Genomic DNA, 22,900 nt, shown 5'->3' with positions numbered 1-22,900 from the left:
AATTGCAAGTGTACGGGTGTCATTAAGTAATAAATTGTTATTTTGACAAGGATCGTGCATTTAGCTACGTAATTGTTGCTAATTTAATGGGATTAAAGTGAGAATTAAAAAGTAAAATAAGAATTGAGATGAGAAAACTGCAGGTTTAGAATTTAAATTAGAAAGAGCAAATAATTAAAATGAATTGAAATTCAATTTACGAAGACTTCCAGGATTGAGATTCACACTGACAATAAATAAATTAAATCAACAATCTTTGTACTTTAGCGAGTTACTGTTGAAGGTGAATAAAAGTAAGGTACACTTTCTTCACTCTCGCGATTCAATTAAATTGACCCCCACTCTCAAGGTGGGCTATGTACAATTAGACTCTAGTTAATGTATTATTTAAATTATACTTTATTCCCTCTCTATATAATAATTATTTTTTAATTGCATACAAATTCTAGATAAGAGCAATTCATTTATTTGGTGTACATAAGAGTAATTCATTTGTCTTTAGAAGCAAATGTTTTTAATATAAATATGTGCCGCAAAATTTATATTGTGAGTGCCATGGTTAACATTTGATTTCTCCCAAAAATTTTACATGAACAAAATTGAAATATTTTTAATTTAAGGAGGATGATTTTATTAATAAATTCTAAACATATCAGTAAGTTTTTATAGTATAATGCCACACAAATTTTTAATGTAATAATTTTTAGCGATAATAATTATTTAAAGTTTGATTAGTTAATATTTAAATTACACACAAATTCTAGATAAGAACAATTCATTTATTTGGTGTACCTAAAAGTAAGTCATTTCCTCAAAAAAAAAAAAGAGTAATTCATTTGTCGTTAGAAGCAAATATTTTAAATATAAATATTCCCGCAAAATTTTATTCTACCATTCAATGTTGATTAGTTTACAATATTTATATTGTAAGTCTTCTTGTTAACATTTTGATTTCTCCTTAAAAAAATTAAAAACAAAAATAAAAATAAAAATATACCACGCCCCAAAAAATTGTAAGATAAGACATTGAAGGACTTTTACACTGGAAAAATACATTGGAGTTATGGATGTTGCGGGAAGAGCGAATATTACCTACCCACAGTTTCTCTCGTGCTTAAAACTTTAGGCCAATGAAAAATCGCCACGTCATCAATGTGGTCTCCAAGCGTCTGCGGATCTATCACTCACCGACTAAGTTCCACAATCACTTTCGCGGCGCGTGTCTCAGTCGTGACCGGCCACTGCAGGTAACGCGATAGCGCGTGGCAGGTAAAAGCGGTCACCACACACTGTTATAAAACACCACTCTCTTCTCTCACATTTTCTTTTCTTTTTTCTTCTCTATGATTTCAATTCATTACACGCTTCGCTTTTTTTGCAGCTCGCAGAGTAGCTCTAAACGATTCGTTTTGGCTCTGAACTGTTTTGCGAGCTTCATTGGGAGGTTATTCGCTACTGATCGATCTCGAATCCTTTAGTTTTTTTTATCTTAATTTATTTTTAGAGAATTGTGCACAATTTACTTTTTTTTTCTTTCGTTTTTTGTCTTTTCAATTTTCGTGGTGTTATGTTTAAGGTTCGCGTTTTCCCGTTGTTTGGTGATGCGAGTTGGGACATTCTCGTATTACTTCGTAGTTTTTTATGATTCTGAATTGTTGTGCATGCCGGGAATGGAATTTGGGGCTCTTGTTTGTTTTTCTCAGTTCCTTTGTTAGGTTTTAAAATTTGATTTTGGGTTTTGAATGTGTCAATTCAGAGCTTCGGATTTTTTTTTATCCCTAAAATGTTGATCTTTTTCGTGGAGATCATTGGATTTGGGTTTTGATTCACTTTAAATGGAAAAGTGAGTAGTTATAGCTCTCATGAGAAAATAAAGGGAGTGGATTTAGACATCTTAATGTTTTGTCACTGGCATTATAGTGTTAACTGTTACCTTACTTTTCTCTTTGAAGTGAAATTCTCTCTTAAGAGGAGGTAAAACTGTTAGAATTAGAATTTGGTGTGTTAAATTGTTGGGTTGTGGTTTTCCTTCCTGGATAAGGGTATTGAGGTGTTGGTCAATTTGCAGACGTGTTTGTTTGCTGATTTAATTTTTATTAGTTTTAGCTGGAGTTTTCCTTGTGCTGATGAATATGTATATATGTTTTGTTCTTTGTTGTTGTTGTTAGATTACTTAGATTCATATCAGCAATTGTCCGGTGTTGAGAAGGAAATAACAATTTTGGGTGCATTATGATTGAACAGGAGTTTGTGGATTTGATAGAAGGTTGTGTGATAGAGTGAAGCTTGGATATTTAAGAAGAGATAGAAGAAATACGATCAGGGGTTGACACGCAATCTGTCTGTTACGTAGAGTTCATGAGCTATTTGAGAATATTTAAAGTACCAGTTAGGTTTGGCTCTGGAGAGCTACTTAGATTCCAACCAAGGGGGGATGCCCCCCATGACACCTTCTCGGGTGGCAGGAGGGTTAACCCAATCATCTTCACATTCTGGAATTTTCTTTCAAGGAGATGGGCAGTCACAGAATGTAGTTAACTCTCACTTAAGCTCATCTTTTGTTAACTCGTCTAGCACGGTTCCAGGAGCCAGTCGTTCAAACCTGGGTCCGGTTTCTGGGGGTATGAATAATGCAGTTTTGAACAGTGTGCCAAACTCAGCACCAAGTGTTGGAGCCAGTTCTTTAGTCACGGATGCAAATTCTGCTCTCTCTGGTGGCCCCCATTTGCAGAGAAGTGCCAGTGTTAACACAGACTCTTACTTACGATTACCTGCCTCTCCTATGTCATTTACATCGAATAATATAAGTATTTCTGGCTCATCGGTGATGGATGGTTCCTCTGTGGTACAACAGAGCTCTCACCAAGATCAGAATGTTCAACAATTGCAGCAGAATCAGCAGCAGCCGCAGGGTGCTTCAAGTGCTACATCGCAGACTGGTCTGTCTCCCCTCCAAATGGGTGCACAAGTCCCAGGATCTTTCATTCAAGATCCAAATAATATGTCTCATCTGTCAAAGAAACCTAGAATGGATATCAAACAGGAAGATGTAATGCAGCAGCAGGTTATACAACAGATTCTTCAGAGACAAGATTCCATGCAATTCCAGGGTCGTAATCCCCAGTTACAGGCTTTGCTTCAGCAGCAGCAGAGACTGAGACAACAGCAAATCTTTCAGTCAATGCCACAATTACAGCGAGCCCACTTGCAACAGCAGCAGCAACAGCAACAACAACAACAGCATCAACAACAACAAATGCAATTGAGGCAGCAATTACAGCAACAAGCGATGCAGCCCTCTTCTGCTGGCAAGCGTCCATATGACAGTGGTGTTAGTGGGGTATGTGCCCGTCGATTGATGCAGTATCTCTATCATCAAAGGCAAAGGCCAAATGTGAGTTCTGTTTATTTGCTGCATGTGCTTAGTGTTAAATCTATTTGAGATTCACTATATTATCAGTTCATTTTTGTTTTCTTTTTCAAGATTACTCCTTTGGTTTCAGGAACATAGGTATATCTGAACACATTTGTATGTGTTGAGTATTTTTGAAGTTCTAGATTAGTTACAACTCTGTTGTTGAATTTTTTGTTTGCTTCAGGATAATAGTATTGCCTATTGGAGAAAATTTGTTGCTGAATATTACTCTCCTCGTGCAAAGAAACGGTGGTGCTTGTCATTATATAGCAATGTTGGGCATCATGCACTTGGTGTTTTCCCCCAAGCAGCTATGGTAAGTTTTTGCACTTCTCATTTATCCTTGTTTTTCTTGCTTCATAAATAGGGTGATGCCTTAATATTTGCTAATAATCAATTGTTCAATCTTGCATTCAAAATGTTAATCGATTGCATTAGCTTATCATGTAATTGTTAACAACTCTTAAAAATGCCTCTATACCAAAGTTATGTCTGAAATTATTGCATTTATTTTCTTTTCTATTTTAGGTCTACACTAGTTTGCTTTTTTAATCTTAGTGCTATTGAATCTTTGATGAATACATAAATTGACATTGATATTTCTTTGTTCAGGATGCATGGCAGTGTGACATGTGTGGTTCTAAATCTGGAAGGGGATTTGGTAAGTATATTGGAAATTTAAATATTTAGTCCTATATGGTTTGAGAAAACCCTTTTTTTATCTTCATTCACTGTTCTCATAATAATTACAAAATTTTTACTTTGTTTCCTGTTTTCAAAGATTTGTTTAAGAAACTATAAACTGGAGATTTGCTGTTTTCGCTATTTCCTATTCAAATTTCTAAAAATAGGAAACAGAGTGAAAACAAAGTGACATATTTGTGAATATTTTGAAAACAAAATGAAAATGGAAACTGCTTTATTGAACCAAACCAAAGTGGCCATTGTGTTGTTATTCTATAATATGTTAATGTGAGAATTTAGTTTCATTGTAAAATTCCAATATGTGTTTAACTTTCTGGCTGATAAGTACCCTGTGAACTGGCCAGCGACCACATTCTTAATTGTAACTTAGTTTTAAACTTGAAAGTTAGACAGAACAAAACAAACTTGAGCTAAATGCGATCAATAATAAGCAAGTCAAATAACTGAGTGATTCTTAACTGAAGATGCATAATTTGTGCATTGGATGTGCCTGTAAACTAGATGATTAGCATGTTATTTCTTTAAATTTCTGATGTAAATCTTGTAACTAATACTATGTCCATTGTGCATTGTGTACAGAGGCAACTTATGAAGTGTTACCTAGGCTTAATGAAATCAAATTTGGAAGTGGAGTGATTGATGAACTTTTGTTTCTGGACTTGCCTCGTGAAACAAGATTTCCTTCTGGTGTGATGATGTTGGAATATGCAAAAGCAATTCAAGAGAGTGTATATGAGCAGCTTCGTGTTGTTCGTGAAGGTCAACTTCGCATCATATTCACTCAAGACTTGAAGGTTACAAAATTGTTATTACAGTTAAATGCATTTTCTAGTTGAATCTTTTTTATAATGACCTCCTGAAATTCTTGTTGATATGCATAGATCTTATCTTGGGAGTTCTGTGCAAGACGCCACGAAGAACTTCTTCCTCGAAGGTTGGTTGCACCACAGGTATGATTCTGCATTCTTTAGAATGCTTTTCACTTTTGCAGCCACTCTTTGTTTTGAATAGATGATGGTGCTATTTGGTAGAATATTTCTTTGAAGTAGATCTTCGTTTATCGCCTGGTTTTAATCAAGTTGGGATTACCCTGGAGTGGTCCACTTTGCATGTTCTGAATATTTCTGTAGAAAAAATTCTGCATGTGTACATGATTGTATAATTAACTCCTTGTATGCTTTTACTCTTCTATCATATTTCTCGTGACTGTATGTGGAAATGAAAATTGGTGAATGGCGACAGTATATGGACATTTGGGTACAAAAATTGGTAGGCACTGGTGAAACTTCCTTTCTTATTTTATGAAGTGTAGATCAAGGAAATTAAAGGTGAATGGTACCCATAAGGCACTAGGGGGTTTGAATGCGTCAGAGGCAAGGCATGAAAAAATGCACACCTCTCCAAAGTAAAGTTGATTGGTATGGCAATATAGAGGTTGATTTGGAAGCTAATTCAGATGATTCACAATGTTTCAGGTCAACCAATTAGTTCAGGTAGCTCAAAAATGCCAGAGTACAATTGCTGAAAGTGGGGCTGATGGGGTTTCTCAGCAAGACTTACAAACAAACAGCAACATGTAAGTTAATACATTGTTGTTCTTTAATGATTGGTGTATTTAGTAAATCCTCCTTAACTGAGATATTTCTCTTTACTGCACACCTTATATGATGCCTGCTATCTTGGAAATGGTGCATACTGTATTTTGGCTAGATAGATGGAGAAACAACTCCAGAAGGATATGATGCAAACTATATTTCTTCATATTTTTTGGATTCTCTGTGTTTTCTTTTTCTTGCATTGGGGGGGGGGGGGGGGCTTGCAAATGCTGTTAGTGATAAGGTGATTGGGGCTTGTTTGGGCTTGAACATGTTTTGTGTTGTAATTACTTTTAACACCAAAAACTACTTCAATAAAATGTTATTAAGCATTTTTATTGTTAGCTTTTTTAAACACAATTTGGTAATCGAAATGTAGAACCTTATTGTAAGTCAATAACCAAAAAACAGAAACAGAGAGATCTTATTGTAATATAAGATTTTCCTCTGTTGGCATATTTGCTTATATTCTGGTGCCCTTTTTAAAAAAAATATATATAGAGAGATGTTTCAAGTTATGCAGACAAATTTTGACAAGGAGATTATTCAAGACTATGAGCGTCTCACGGCATCTTTAATATAGAGTAGATTTTTGAGATTCTGCTTCCCTTTTATTAACCACACTCTCTAGTTGGGCCTTTTATAAGTTGTTTGGTAAAAAATTATCTGGTTAAAACAGTCTGTGTTACATTTACTAGTTCAATTAATAAGAAAAGTATATTGTGTTACATATATTTATTGATTTGTTCGGTGGGATGAGCATAGTTCAAGTTAACAATTAAAACGACACTGGACCCAGCTTAAAATAATGTTTATTCTGCACCAGGGTATTGACAGCAGGGCGCCAGCTTGCAAAGATTTTGGAGTTGCAATCACTGAATGATTTGGGCTTTTCTAAAAGATACGTGAGATGTTTGCAGGTATGCTGTTAAGTTTGAGTTCGAAGTTTATGTTGAGTGTTGAGTGGTATTTACCATAGAGAAAACTATTCATTTTTTATTCTATATATTTTCTCTAACCTTATAATTGCCTGCTATGATGGTTGACAGATTTCGGAGGTTGTCAATAGCATGAAAGACCTAATAGATATCTGTGCAGAGCACAAAATTGGTGCAATTGGTAATTTGCTTGTGGTTTTTATGACTATATTACCCTATTGAATTCTATTTTTTGTCATCTTTTTCTCTCATTGGACTCCTAATCTTTAGTTGTGTGAATCTGTTTCAATTTTAGGTTTTTTGGAAATATATTTTTATATTGTCAATGATCTTTGTATATTAATCCAACATTTACCTGCAGAGAGTCTGAAAAATTATCCTCGACTAGCAACAGCCTCAAAGGGCCAGATGCAAAAGATGCAGGAAATGGAACAGCTGGCAAATGTTCAAGGTCTGCCAACTGATCGAAACACACTCAACAAGCTAATGACACTGAATCCTGGATTGAACAACCATATAAACAACACTAATAATATGGTTGGTCGTGGTGCTTTGAGTGGGTCAGCCCAAGCTGCTTTAGCACTGAACAACTACCAAAATCTTCTCATGAGGCAAAATTCAATGAACTCTAGCCCTGGCTCACTTCAGCGCGAAGGGTCCTCTTTCAATAATTCAAACCCGAGTCCCTCTTCTGCTTTGCAAGGAACTGGTCCTGCTTTAATTCCAGGCTCAATGCAGAACTCGCCTGTAGGTGGTTTCCCAAGTCCCCATCTAACCCCACAGCAGCAGCAACAACAACTCCTTCAACAGCGCACATTAAGTGCAAATGGTTTACTTCAACAAAATCATTCACAGGGGTCCCAAGGAAATCAAGCTCTACAGCAGCAGCAGATGATCCAGCAATTGCTGCAGGAAATGTCAAATAACAATGGGGGACTGCAATCACAGTCTCTTGGTGGACATAATGCAAATGGGAATATTTCAAAGAACACAATGGGTTTTGGGGGCCATACTCCATCTTTAAGCGGAGGTTCTGCCAATGTTCCAGGAAACAATAGACCCATTTCAAGGAATAATAGCTTCAAAACAGCTTCAAATAGTGATTCTTCTGCGGCCGGTGGCAACAATGGATTCAACCAGAGAACATCTGATATGCAACAAAATCTACATTTGCAAGACGTGGCTCAGGATATTGGCAATGAGTTCTTGGATAACCCCTTCTTTAACAGCGATCTTGATGACAACATGGGTTTCAGCTGGAAGGCATGACTAGCACAACTTGGCCATGTAATTGGCATATCTTGTTGAAGTGTTTATCTTATTATCTTTGTACAGGACACTTTAAATTTATGGGTTTTTTTATTTATTTTCCTCCTTGGTTTTCCCTGTCATTTTCTTGATGGAATTTGTTTGGACTCGGACTCGAGTAGGTGTTTAGAGATTTTATTTGAGGGTTTTTGTCCTGCAAGTGTAACCTATTGGACAATTAAATGAACAATTAGCTTTCTATACGGCACTTACATTTCGTGTCAAATAAGTTTAATCATTCCCATTGACAGCATTATTAACGTGACGTATGCAAATCAGTATTAACCTGAAAAGCTCAGAATAGCATTTCAATTAATCAAATATATGCCTTGAATTGCACTAGTTTCAGTGACAGACCCGAGGAAGAAAAGCATTTCAATTAATCAAATATTTGCCTTGAATTGCAGTTTCAGTGACAGACCCGAGGAAGAAAAGTGTGCCGTGTGCGTACTGTGGGACGGGTTACAGAAAAAATGAAAACAAGTGGTCTATTGCAATACATACATAAAAAAAAACCAGGATAGTTAATGTGGTGCACGAAGTCTAAGTTTTGGACAGCCAAGGATTTTAATTGAAGGGAATGGAAGACAGTGAAGGGAATTGTTCAGTGTGTAAGGATAGAGAATAAGGGATACAAATAAAATAATAAAATAATAATAATTGATGTTACGATGGAAATGATAATTATTTGGGAATTTATTTTTTCTAACATGATAGTTATTATAAGATAGAGGGAATAAACTAATACAAAATGATACTATTACATGAATTTTCTGGTACATTGCCTTTCTTCATACATATACTATTACATAATTTAAACTAATAGCAAAAAATATATTATATTAAATGTTCTTAGTTAAAAATTCTTAATAAATAGTTGAATAATAGTAATCACATTAAGTGTTCTTTTAGTTAAAAATTCATATTAAATAGTTAAATATTTTCTTAGTATTAATTATATGGCTCAATTACTTAATTCATTAGTATTGAAGAGAATGATTAATTTAATTGATATTTAATAACAATAAATTTATTTAATTTTAAAAAATTATCCTTATCATTAATATTTCTCTATTTCTCTCTTTTATTTGTTTGTCATTACATTCTCTTTTTTAATTAGTAGTATTTTAGTTTAAATAATTAATATAAGAAACATTATTGAATGAATTTTATAAAAACCACCAAGCACCAAGGAGTAATAGTTGAATAACAACAGTAATGCATATATAAATATCTTTCATAAGCCTTTATGTATAGAAAAAAATAAAAATAAAATTGGGATAAAAAAAAGTTAAAACTTATTTTCTTTGCAACCAAATTTTACTCATAGTCTCCGGAGTTGTTTGAATTTTGATTCAATCCGGTGACTAGTTTCTATTTTAATCCCCACACCAAATTCGTAGCATCGACAGAAATTTACTCAGTTTTATGTGTTTCACTTATTACTAATAGATCAAACTCATAATTTTGTAATTTTTAATTTTGTAATAATAAAAAGTATGGTATAAAGACTTAGAAATTATGTTGTTAACAATCCTTTCTAGAATAAAACCATACTATCCACGAAACATCTTAATAACATTCCTATAAATAGAGTATTAGCTAGTTGCGAAAATTTTGAAATTAAAATAGCATTTGCTCGTAGGCATAATTGAAGCAACCATTTCCCCACATAAAAAAACAGTTTGCTAGATTTACGTTAGCCCAAAGGTCTATTTCAGTAATTGATAAGTTTCAAATTATCCTTAATTACTAAAAAAAAAAAAACTCATCTTTATAATGTTAAATGCACATTATAACAATCAATACATAATGCATACACTGTAATTGCAGAATATTATGTAAGAATTTGTTGTCCGTCCAACTTGATTAGAGACATAATCAGACAATCTGAATGTCAACTTATCAAATGAAAACATCACAAAGTTACTTGCAAGTTGCAGCTACTCAAAGATCATTTTACTACTATGTAAATCAAAGTGTACAAGTTGGAGAGAGCCTTGTGCACAATGATAGTCTTCTTAACATCTCGTGCTTTTCCCCTTCATTTACTTTATTACTGCAGCTAAGTGTCATGTCTCGTAATGATCTTGCATTCTGCTTAACATATCTTACAAATACAAATTCCCACTCAGAACCACCGTAATCTTTTAGACAGCACACTTTGAGGTGCAATAATGACATGCATCTAGGAACAAATTGGGGATAAGATAAGCTTTCATCAATGTTGTTGTTATGCTCATTAACAATTCTCCTCCATAATTAATTATAAGAACTTTTTATCTAATTTATGTTTTTTAAAAAAATAGTTAATTTAATTAATCATATTAAATATGTTAATTATTTGTATTATTACTCAAAAATTACATTTTTTCTTGTCCCTCTATCAATTTAATATTTCTCATTAATATTTAGAGAAATAATAATTAAGTAAAGGTATGTAAGAAAAAAATAATTAATGCATCTAGAAATTAAAAAAAAATCCTATAAAAAGTGGACAAATAAATTTATGAAAAAATCCTCCTCCAAGAGGGAACTGAGCACCAGAGAGGGTTGCATCTCTTTGAGAGAACACTCGTTGCAATGGGAGAAACGAGAGAATGTGACAGAGGAAACAAGTTTAGAAGAAATAATGTTACAATGAATGGAATTTATAGGCTTTGTTTATGCAGTGTCCACTCAACAAAGTGTAGATAGCCGCTTAGGAAACCTAAGTGCCATTCATCTTAGAACATGTGTAAGTGATTTGAATTGGATTAAATTTTATTAGATTTAGGTTGGTTGATTATCAGATTGGGTCATTAAAAAATAATCCCTTCTTTAATTTTTGAAAAGAAAATTCCAAACTCAAAAAAAGTAAGGGATAAAACACTGTATTACTCATAAGAAAAATAGAAAAAGATAAACCATAAATATATTATTTTACAACTCAAATTGTTTTACAAAAGATAAGCCAATTAATGTCATTCCTTTGTTCCTCTGCTCCATGCCTCCTTCTATTATGGTTTTACAATTATGGTCGTGACAACTAGCAACTAAGATGATGCTGATTTTAGGAAGAAACTCTACTGCGGCCTGCTGAGAATGAGTGACTTTTAGAGCTTTCTAATTTTCATATTAATAATTTACTACTAAGTTTTAGTACATAATATATAATTAGTATTTTGTTATATTTGTTTTAGTATACCATGATTAGATTGGATTTTGATGAAGCCAAAATTTTAAACTAGTCACTCAATCCAATAACAATTAGATTTATACAAATAAAATAAATTTTAATCTAATGACCCAATCCAAACTATAAAATTCTAATAAAATGGGATGGAATCGAATTAATTGACAGACTCGGTCAGATCCACCTAAACACCTAATCCAAGAAAACGAAACGCATTTGCACCCGATTGCCATGAGAAAGCAAAAGTTTCAGAGTATGGCGTTATATGAATCAATTTTTTGTTTTTGGTCAACAAAATAGAATATATTATAACGTATGGGAAAGCCAATCAGTTACAAAGGAGAGAGATTTATAGACCTCCAATTGGTTACATAGCATTAAATGAGTATAAGATTAAATTCTAAGTAACCAATCCCTACCAATATGACCAAAGACAGGAACAACATGATGATGATACTTACAATTATTTTGCATATGCACATATTTCATCATAGGGACCCAATCTGAATGGCATATTTTTAAGGTTCAAACAAGTGGATTGTCTGTATCAGTTGCCACCAGGTTGGAACACGTGATTATGTAGAATACGTGGTAGAAGTACTCCATCATCCTTCTTATCATCAATACAAATTTCGTTATCAATTCGAGCCGCCAGAAAATTTGTGTACAACCTATCCTTAATAACTAGCCATGAAGACAAGACTTATGTAACAGAAAGAAACAAATAAAGATGAAACTTTGCCTCTTCCCCCTACTTATTATTGTGCTCAACATATTCCATGCTATACAGATATTGGGACCAATGTCTTCCATTTGAGAATGGAAGTACTTTATTACTTACATTTTTTTTTCATTGATCTTCATTATCAACTACAACAGGACCAGTACCAAGCAATGCACCCAAGAGAAATTGCTCCCAACGTCTCACACCCCTCTGCATTATGCTTGAGGTTATGGTCCGCAGGCGTGACGGATTACTCGAGTTGCTTCTCGGTGATGATGTTGGAGAAGACATATAACAATCTGTTTGAGGGCAGTATTTCAAGGTACACTTTCCTGATCGATGATGAATTTTGACATCAAATTCCGGAAAAAGCAGTCGTCCCATAACTTGAACATGAGAGATGCTGCACCATATATAGTAATCCAATTTATCAAAGATGAAAAACAGATCAGCAAACAGATGGCAATTGTTTCTCAAAATAAAAAATCATTCTACATTAGGAAATCAAGACAAGTAACTCGTGGACTGGAAATTTTGATCAAGTTAGAAACAACTGAAAAGCTAATTAAGATGTAGGCAATGAACTAACAAAAAGAACTCTTAAAGAAAGAAGCTAATTGACATGATGAAATTATTCAGCATCCAGTATAGATAGAAGTATTGCATTTCAATAAAATATTATCTGTTGTTGCATTAGCTTTCATCTTTCGAAGATAAATGCAAGGAATAATATGCTGAATTTCCATCAAAACCCGTGAATGGCATGGATATCATGAAAGAACAGATGGAAAGGAAAGAGATCAAGTTCTCTATTCTGATTCAGCGTTAAATTGAAAGAGAAAAACAGAAGGTTTGAGAAACAAACCATATATAGAATAATTCATCCATTTCTTGCTTTTGAACTCTACCCAACAGCTCAACTAGCAGTACACCTCCAATGCACAGAACAGGTTCAGGTAGCTTGAATTTTTGCAAGCGGTTTTCCTGTAAAGTCAGTATGTCACTAACCTATTGCAAGTGTCAAACACATGCATAGAATACTGTATTGTAAAAAAAAAAATACATTTTCAATCTAAAATGGATAAATGTCTAATCCATGCTTGCTATATTCAGCAGGTAAAACATGAGGTCACTCCGCCAAAAAAAAGAAAGAAAAAAAATAGACTTGAGTGATAATCCAGCATTCATTTCATTAAATATTAACATTTGGTCACTTAATTCATCCCAACCTGCCAATTAATCAAACTGAAGATTTGCTATTACTAAAACTGTTACAAACCCACAACAGAAAGAACTGAGAAAGCTTGAGAGAAAGAGAACAAAATTGCAAGGGTTTGTTGAATCTCAACAGAAAAGGGATAGAATTCTGCTTCCGAGTTTCACGAGTTTTCCCTACAACAACGTGTTGCCCCTTTCACAACAGAGTCCCTATTCTGTTTCCAAAACTAACAAATCTGATTGCCCTCTTTTACCCCTCTTCTACTATATATACAAGACCCTAATGTTAACAATTTTATCCGCCAAACCGTAACTATTTAGACATTACTACTCATGTGAGCCTATCAGAACCATAACCTCAACCTTGTCCACAATGGTGAAATTGGGGAACCAAGATCTGATAGTACTATAGTAGCCATATCCTTCACACTGTCCTTCCTCCCAGAATTACCATCTTTAACAATCCCCCCTTTTCACACACATTCATCTGTCAAAATCATGACCCTCATACTTACTTTGAGGCACCTAGGCATGAGACCAAATGGTAGGCCACACTGAAAACATCTACCCTTTTCCCTTCTGCCAAATTCCTGATATGACAGCTCCCTAGCTCGCTGCTTTGTTGTGTGTATCCCCTATGGCTACTGGGCTTATTAATGGTGGAGCACATTGTAGCTCTACTTCCCTTTTGCACACTATTTTTTTTTCTGAATCATTAATTGAATCAGTGTTATTCTTGAATAAGCCCAACAACAGTGTTCCCTGAACCAGAAAGGGTACCCGTACATCCACTATAGCTGCCCTGACTGATCCTGTTCTTGACATAAATTCTCCATCTGAATGATACCTGAAGTGTGCCTCAGATCACAGGACTCAGGTCCCAAAGGATGCAAGCAACTCCTCTTTGCTATCTAAAGGCAACATTTAAGGCTTTCAGAATATTGTTAGCATTACTACCCAGTAATTAATATAGCTGCAGCCTGCAACTACCAACTACCAGTAAACCAAGAATGAGAATTTCATAAGTGGATGATTCCCAGAAAAAAGTCAGTAGATGAATCTCAACTTCAAGCTTCCTCTTCGTTGAATAAATTGAATGGATAAAAAAGAATATGCAAAACCTGCATTTTGATAGTGCAACTCACTTGAAGCATTGGAAATTCAGGTGATGTATATGTCCATATGAATTGATTATTGCCCAAGACGTGATTAGCAGCCATGTTGTCCACAGGACTCTCTAATTCCATTGGGTGTTTCGAATGGCCCATTCTGAATCGGACAGCCTTAGCAGAATATATAGGGAAGCCATGCTGAAAATATGCTGACAAGTAAACATAGATTCTTTGTCAGATGATTAAGCAAAAGTTCATGATCCTCAACATACCCATTTTTCAGATTAACTTGATACACAATGGAGTTTAATTTAGCTACCAGGCTAACCTTGGAATGGATGGACATAAATCTCCGTAACAAGACATAATTTTGAAGCTAGCTCATAAACTAAAGTCTCAGGAACAGAAGGATCGCTTTCCCCTTTGCTTGACCAGTATGATGCTCTATATTCAGTTCTATCCCCAGGCTCCAACGTATGTAGAATGCTTTCTTCAGGGTAGTTATCAGTGCTGGATGCACTAATGGCTTTTGAGATGCAATTTTTCCTCATAGGAGAAAGACCAGAAGCCAAAAATGCATAGACTCTATGATTTCTCTTATGAGACTCCCAACTTACATAACTGCCAAGAGTGTTGCTTAGTGGTTCAATAATGTTGTCAAGCTCAATTATATGAGCAACACCAGATATTTCAGGAAACATTTTCAAGCAAAGTTGCTTGCAGAGGCCATGTTCAATAACTGCAGAATATTTAGACTGGGTATTAATACCATATAAATAGCATAATAAAGCCAAAGAACAATGATTACTCAATGCACTATATTTCAAACTTAAAATAAAAAATCAGAGCATATCGAAAATAAAACATACAGGACAATATAGCATTATTTAACTTAAAAAATTTAGAAGCCATAACAAATTTAATATAGCATAAACAAAACCTTTCCAAAGAAATCAGCATTCAAGCAATATGCACTTTTTGGACAAAAAGTCAAAAACACAAACGCTACCACTACAAGTAATTAAACTCTAATGGCTTACCAAATCGGTGCCAAGAACTGGAAACAGAAGAAACCCGAATAAGATCACAAGGGTCATCCAAATGGGTGAGAATCTTGATTGACATGTCAGGTCCAAGCAACTGGATGAAATCCACTTTGTTTCTCACTTCAGACATTTCCAAATATCAAAGCCTGATAGCAAACAGAACAGCCAAAGATCAATCATCAATGCCACCCATACTGATGCCAAAACACTTGGTGATTTGGAAGAAAATTTCTTCAAGCAACTAGCATTTCACCAAAAATCAATTAAGTTTGGTGGAATTTAAGGAAAATTCCACATAACGAGTTGAAATTATTTCCTTCATTAAAAATCATAGACCCTATCGCAATTAAAGCACTGGACATCAAAAACTTGAAAATTTTGACTACCCCAAAGTTTGGCAAGCAGAGAAATTGACTTAACGAATTGGCTACCCAAAAATTATTCAACTATAAAAAAATTGTGTCACTTGAAAATTGACTAAATTATGAGCCAAAAAAGATTTTTTTTTTTAAAAAAAGGAAAATATCTAAACATGTCTATTTCTAACTTACTATTTTTCTTCCAATAAGCTTCCTACAAATCTGAACTGTCATGGCATTTCAACAAAGCAGAAAAGGGAACGAGATGGTTACTTTGGTCAGGCAATTAAATTGATGGCCAAATAAAGCTACACCCAAGTAAGGAAACATGAGAAAGAGACTTTATATATACATACAGAGAGAGAGAGTTTGAAAGGTAAAATATGGAAAAGGGGTAACCTTTTTTTTCTGCAAAGAGAGTGATGGATCTGAAGATATGAGAGAGGTGGGAGAAAGAAAGAGGAAATGGAATGGTGGGAGCAGGTGAATGGTGTTGGGTTTGGAACAGCTGTCTGTCAAGGACAGAGAGTGTTTGTAGTTGCAGATGAGAATGGGTCAACACTTCTCTAGATTTATGTGTGATACCTTTTTCAGAAGAAACAGAAACATCATCACGATGATGAATTTAGCGTAGATATTGTTGAGTAGAACAATCTATTTAGATCAATTTTAGCGTAGATATTGATGATGGGAACAATCAATTAATTTTAAGACAGGTTCGTAGAGGATAAGACAGGATCGAATAAATTATTGTATACTATTTTTATTAATTCTTTATTGTACCATTATTTTATGAATAAATAATGGATATACTTACAACACAAAACTTCAATTACTGTAAATTACACTAAAATACACTTTTATGTTCTTTTTGTTATATTTTTTTTCTTTTATCTTTTAAAAGTTTATTTTAATTTTTTTATGTTTTTAAGGTGAATCAAAATTATCTTTTTACGACAATAATTGTTTTTGATTTGGAGACAAATTAATATGAGATATAAAATTTATTTTATTAGATTTATTTAAATAAAAACGATATATAACTTTTTTCTTGATATATTTATTTAATTCTTATAAATAAAAAATGTGATTTTTGCTTGTACCACTATGTTATTTGATACTATTAAAATATTTTATTTTTCATAAGTGTTTTGTGATATTTGAATCAACAATTAACGTTACAAGCATATTGCAAATTCACTTTAATTGATACTTCTGCTAAACGACCCATAAATGTTTACCATAGTCCAAGAATGATTTTTTTCTTTACTTTTATTTAAGAATTCCTCATAATGTAATAGTATACCATCAAACGCATTAATTAATTGTGATTAAGTTATTGTAGATTAAATAGTGGTATCCGATTTAAGTCTTAAGTATATAATTATATTAAATACTTAAAAAAATATTTTATGTTCATAGCTACCTTACTCAAATAGAATTCCTCTATTTGAGAATACTATGGTTTAGAAGAAAAAAAATATGATAATACAATCAACATGAAAAGGATGGAATTTGGGAGGGAGAAGTACAGAGGAAAAAATGTAGTTTTTTTTTCTTCAATTTTTTAGGTTAATTTATAATTTTGATTCTCATGCAATATTTAATTTGTGATTTTGATCTTTTTTTTGTTTTTGCGATTTGAGTGTTCCTATTTTAATTTTTTTTGCAATTTTGGTTCAGTTTACAATTTTAGGTACATTTATTTCTTTTACTTTTATATTTCAATTAATTAAATTATTTTTTATGCTATTGTAAGTGAATATGCTGGGTCTAGAATACAATTGGACCAAAATATAAAATATATATATATATATATGTAAAATTGAAGAATGAATTAAAATTGTGATTTTTTTTTAAATAGAGGACCACAATTATAATAACAATTAAAGCAAGATGATAAAAAATACATATTAAAAATTATAGGAAGATTGAAATGGTAATTTAACCTTTTTTTTAAAGAGAAGAATGGTGAAGAAACATATAAATAACAAAATAGGTTTTTGAGAAGAAGGACCAAAAAAAGGTGGGAAAGGTGAAAAAGAGAAAAAAGAAAAATTGAGTAGGATAAAATTGGTTTAATTACTCTATGGGTTTATGAACTTTTATTAAATTTTAACTATATCCTTGAATTTTTTTTATTTTAATTGAGTCACAGATCTTGTATTTGTCATTTAATTAGGTCTTTGTATTTGTTTTTTTAATTACATACTGCATTGGGACTTAATTAAAAGTACATATAAATTTAAGACTTAGTTAAAATAATTAATAACTTAAATAATTCAGACATATAGAATCTAGAAGTTAATTTAACCGGTATTTTTTTTTTCAAATTCTGAGTTTGTTGGATCACAGACCATGTGATTGTATGATTAGTTGATTACAAAAATAATTAAAGTGATTTGACTTGGCTAACTTATCTTAAACAGTAAGTACAATATTCAGTGTATGTTTAGATATTTTATAAATGTAAATTGAGAAGTGTATTGATTTGTTGTCCATTTTCGCTTCCTCTCGACAAGATCACCTTGTATCCTCACGACATCAACATAAAAATAAAATATTATTTCCCTACAGTGAAAAAATCAATTATTCGTGTAATTTACACAAGTATTTTTTATTTTATATGGAAGTAAAACACTATTAAAACAATTTTAAGTACATTATTTTTAAAATATTATTTATTATTAATTAAAAATTATTAAATTATTAAATTATAAAATATAAATGAGATTCATTAAATATAATAAAAATTACATTATTTAGTAGTTTTGCTTAAATTTTAAATAATAATAGAAACTGTGTTACAAAATGTATTATTAATACGTATTTTTGTTTGATATACAAAAGAAAGACATTAGTAAATTTGATAGAGAATGGTTTAAAATATGAAGGTAAAGAGAGTTGCCATTCTCACATTTCTTTTTGCTATTCCCATCCCAAGCTTTACTGTATCTTTCTTATTCCAAAAATATCCTTTCCAAAGGAAGGAGGTGGGAATAGCAAAAACGAAGGGAAGGGGTGAGAATAGCAGTCCGAAGGTAAACAATCACAAACTTCACAAGTTACTCCATATTATATAACATTAAATGCAACAGTCAAGACTCAAAACTATTTCACATATTTTAATTTTTTTACAAACAAGCAAAGAGATACTCACAGCTGCACAAAAATAAGAGCACCCAGTACAAGAGTTGTGGTTTAAGTAACACAAATCTTTGTCCCTAAACTGTTTGGGCTCAAAATTCATTATTCTTTTCCACTTTCTTTTTCTCTTCCCACATCATTTAAGACTTCCTTTCTAACAAAAATAGAGTGCCCCTAAGTAAGTCTTCCTAAAAGAGCCAATAATTTGAAAATTCTAAAATAATTAAAAAATACACAAAAGAGAGAGAGAGACCTAGACCTAATTTTGCTCTCACAAAAGTGATTGATTAAAAACACAAACTAAATTATACTTTGCTAAAATTGTTTCAATCTTTCTGTGAACTCCTTCGGGCAAATCACTACCCCATCTATGCAAAGACCACCTTTGGTGTGAGTGCAATCAATTTGGGCCAAGGAGAAGTTGATGTTGGTTGGCCCATTGGGCTTATCGATTGCAAAGTCACCAACATGGTAGTGGGCCCACTCTCCGGGCCCACGCAAATAGCACTGGGAGAGTGAACGCTGGCCGTCCGATGTAGATAGTTGAAATCTAACGGGCTTGATGTCCCATCCATGCACTTGATCAAGGTTGCACACTCGCCGGCCCAATCTCTTTGAGGGCTTGCCCAATTGAAGCTTGAAAAATACACTATAGTTCCCTTTTGGAAACTCAAACTCTAGCTCCCCTATTACTTCAACCCACCACATTTGTTGAAGATATGCAACACTCTTGAACCTGCATGATTATAAACAAATGTTAAACTAAGGTTGTTTTATTTCGACTCAAAGAGATTTAAATCAAATATTTGCAATAAGTAATGTATTGCATAAACTTGAGATTTGGATTCCTTGTTCTAATTAAGAGTTTCTTAGTGTCATATTAAGAGGGCAAAGATAATTATTGTGCAAATTTTCACCAATTTTGCGCATAAGTATTTCTGTTTTTTTTGTTATAATAAGATAATTTCATCTTTAAAACTGACATTTTTTTGGGAATGAATTATTGTATAATTTCTCATATAAAATATATTATTAAATTTTTATTCCAAAATTTTAAGGAAAAAGCAAAATAACCTTAATATGTAGTGGAGTTGGAATCCTTGTTTAACCGTGGAAAACAGAACCTTTTCTTTTTACTTTCGGCTCATTAGCTAGAGCATCTCCATAGATATCATTTTATAATGAGGGTAGGGGTAAAGACACAAAAGGAGTTCTATTTGTTTTATTGATAGGAAAATTTGTAACTTGTAAACTAATTGAGATTGCATGTATCCAAATACGAATGTAATGATAATTTTACATAACATGCTACAAGTATGCGATAATGTTTTATTGGAAAAAAAAAATTCCTGAGCCAATTTTATTGCATGTTTTCAATTTTATGAACAATTTTTACTATAAGTAATTTATGATAGATGACTTTTTATTAGTAAAAGAGAAACAACAGAACAAAGATGCTTTCGTTGTGTTTGGATATATGACCTTCAACTACCATGCCTTAAATATACAATGTTAATTGATTAATGTTACTTTTCCTTGAATAGAAGTCCTTTTCAGCTATTTTATAACATTTTATAAATGCAACTTGCTTGCACTCTTGTTCTTTGTTCTTTATTTATCTACAAGATGGTGACTAGGAAGAGTTAGTAGACAATAGTCTGATCTTTAATAATTGCTTGATTACTTTTCTATAGAAGTCCTTCTCAACTTATTTTTAAGGAATTCTCTAAGTGCCAATTGCTTGCACTTTCGTTCTTTGTTCTTTAATTACCTACAAGATGTGAATGGCTGACTAGGACGAATCGCTTTCCCGAATATGGTAAAGCAAATTGCCAAGAGGCTTTTTGAGAAAAATATACCAAAACAAGCCACTTGTCATGGATTTTCTATCATCAAGAGTCATAAAACATTTTATAAGTGTTCTTGCCATCGTAATTAATAAAAATATCAATGTTTCCCTCAAGCAAATAGTTTGAATTTCTTACAAGGTTATCAAAGGGGGGACATTAAAATAAGGTCAATTATTTTTATTAAAATATGGGCGTATAATCATATGCGAATTCTTTCTTTGTCCCTAAATCACGGTAAGTAGACTCTACACCTAAACTTTTTTGCTTGTATTAATTAATAAGGTTGAAAATGAGAAAATTTCTAATACTCTCATAAAGTGCAATGCACTCTGATAAAGAAAAACGTATATTAAAAATATAAGTAAAATAAGTCAAAGACGAATAGTTACTTTAAGAAACGATGTGCATAACTGAAAGAGAGGTTTTGATAATTTGTTTGATAAAAAAATGAAAATAATTGCAAAATTTTATGATGAAAGCATTTCAGAAAAGAAATTGCCGTTTACTTTACAGTATGTATACTTAAATCACAGAGGATAATTTGTTTGGAGTTGAATTATAGTGGATGTATGGTTCAACTTATTTTAAATAAATAACTATTATTATTTTATTCTTCAAATAATTAATTAAAATAACCATTTATTATTTTGCAGAAAATAAACGTTTACTATATATATGTGCCTGATTGTACTTATAGAAAGGACGCGCCAAATGCATATATACAACAAGAAAACGACTTTCCCTTCCATGTGTTGATGATCGATTTGTTCGAAAATGACTTTTACTGAAAAAGTTCTATTTAAAATTTTATATATTTACCTCATCGATGAAGAAAACAAGCTTAATGTTGATTGCAACATGAACCATAAGAAAATAAATTATATAATCAAAAGAAATACACGCGTAATGATCTGTTTTTTGACTTTTCTCTTCATATAGACATATACCTTAATTTTTTTTTCCTTCCAATTTATGAAAACACAGGCAAGCCTATCTTACAACCTTAACCAGTTACACGATCTTAGTTTCTTGTATTGCGTGTATATATAAAATTTGATTAAAAAAAACTATATTTGGTAAATTTTCAATTTAAAAAAATTGAAATTCATAAAAAAAATATCTGCTACTCTCTCACCTGGATTCCTCAGTTGGAATATTATTCCAATATCTTCTATCATCTATTCCTGTAATCTTGAAGGATTTTGATGAAATGAACATACAAACTTGTCCTCTGCTTCTGTCCAGCCAAACTTCCTAAACAATCATATCACAAAGGAACAAATGTTACAAATTAAATCGAATCAAACTTGTCAATGCAATGAAGAGAAAGTGAAAATTGAAAACACAAAAATAAAATTTGAAAGGGAAAGGCACACCACTAATCTGAAATTAATCATTAATGAAAGATAATGATGCTGAAGAACCGATCCACTATATAACTATGAAGATTATTGAGCAACTTACTTTGTTGGCACCATCAAAGAAATTTGGTCTACACAGTTTGGCATAGATCTCTTTCTTGGTCATGGAACCAAGACTTTGTTCACCAAGTACTTTATTTAGAAGGAATTTATAGCTTGGGGGCAACTTTGATTCCCACACAAAGTCAGCAGAGGAAGCTCTGTGAAAGGCCTTGTTCACTCTTGCCAATGTGCAAATCTCTTGTGGATCAAAACTCATCATCATTGAAGAGATGCAATTCTCAGGGATATCATCAAGGGTAGTCTTTGTTGACAAAGAAAAAGTGCCCCCATCATCATTTTCTATTGCAGTTGTAGAAACACCGGCCCCCATATAGTTTATGAAAATTGAGAACACAAAAGAATGATATATGTGTTGGGTTTGTTGAATTGAAGAGATTGGAGAGTATATAAAGGGGTTGTTGTTGTGTTGGTTCAGTGGTAAAGGAGAAGGTGATAGAGCATAAGAGAGAAAGAAGGAGCAACTGATGAAGGTGTTTGCATTTTATTGTGTTTGAGTTTGGATGAAGAAAGAGAAGGGGTTGTGACACATTGAATTTTTGGCTTTATAAGAAAGACCACTTGTGGTGGGGAGCTTGAGCAAAAGTATAGTATAATAATTAAAAGTGAAAATTAATTATTTGGGTCCATTTCTTCTTCTAATTTGGAACATGAAAAATAATTGGTAATTAAATAAAAAAGTGGACGTGTCCATGAGTGTGCACGAATATCATATGGGGGACTTTGTGGGGTGTTGATTAATTCATTTAATTGCATCCTTTTTCGATTATTATGTGTGGAGACTGTGGGTGGCCTAGTCGGCTAGCTATATTCTCCCTCCTAGCTGA

General features: G+C 32.8%; 3 protein-coding genes across 4 annotated transcripts; 1 reads left to right on the top strand and 2 right to left on the bottom strand.

The window, feature by feature from the left end:
- The first annotated feature begins 1,326 nt into the window (after window positions 1-1,326).
- Window positions 1,327-8,173, top strand: LOC114390876 (probable transcriptional regulator SLK2). Its single transcript, XM_028351787.1, has 10 exons — window positions 1,327-1,444; window positions 2,245-3,394; window positions 3,600-3,731; window positions 4,028-4,076; window positions 4,700-4,914; window positions 5,002-5,070; window positions 5,596-5,696; window positions 6,542-6,635; window positions 6,765-6,834; window positions 7,015-8,173. Exons 2-10 carry the CDS (start codon window positions 2,435-2,437, stop codon window positions 7,920-7,922), a joined length of 2,598 nt encoding a protein of 865 aa, XP_028207588.1. The 5' UTR covers window positions 1,327-1,444; window positions 2,245-2,434; the 3' UTR covers window positions 7,923-8,173.
- A 3,237-nt stretch (window positions 8,174-11,410) lies between these two features.
- On the bottom strand, window positions 11,411-16,298 carry LOC114390650 (F-box protein At4g00755-like). Of its 2 annotated transcripts, XM_028351465.1 has the most exons (7): window positions 15,995-16,298; window positions 15,788-15,903; window positions 15,231-15,382; window positions 14,519-14,929; window positions 14,224-14,399; window positions 12,726-12,844; window positions 11,411-12,263 (listed from the first exon to the last, which is right to left on the bottom strand). In XM_028351465.1, the coding sequence occupies exons 3-7, from the start codon at window positions 15,364-15,366 to the stop codon at window positions 11,987-11,989; spliced, it is 1,119 nt and encodes a 372-aa protein (XP_028207266.1). In that variant the 5' UTR covers window positions 15,367-15,382; window positions 15,788-15,903; window positions 15,995-16,298; the 3' UTR covers window positions 11,411-11,986. The 2 variants fall into 2 exon arrangements, with proteins under 2 accessions (XP_028207266.1, XP_028207265.1); XM_028351464.1 differs by lacking the exon at window positions 15,788-15,903.
- A 2,387-nt stretch (window positions 16,299-18,685) lies between these two features.
- Window positions 18,686-22,636, bottom strand: LOC114389344 (F-box protein PP2-A13-like). The gene is made up of 3 exons (XM_028349992.1): window positions 22,057-22,636; window positions 21,728-21,846; window positions 18,686-19,478 (listed from the first exon to the last, which is right to left on the bottom strand). The coding sequence occupies exons 1-3, from the start codon at window positions 22,384-22,386 to the stop codon at window positions 19,058-19,060; spliced, it is 870 nt and encodes a 289-aa protein (XP_028205793.1). The 5' UTR covers window positions 22,387-22,636; the 3' UTR covers window positions 18,686-19,057.
- Between the last annotated feature and the right edge of the window lie 264 nt (window positions 22,637-22,900).

Source organism: Glycine soja, chromosome 16 (assembly GCF_004193775.1).
Source record: "Glycine soja cultivar W05 chromosome 16, ASM419377v2, whole genome shotgun sequence".
In the NCBI taxonomy this organism is placed as follows: Eukaryota; Viridiplantae; Streptophyta; class Magnoliopsida; order Fabales; family Fabaceae; genus Glycine; species Glycine soja.
Note: the sequence above shows the minus strand (reverse complement) of the source record. Positions and strands in the feature narration are given on the sequence as shown.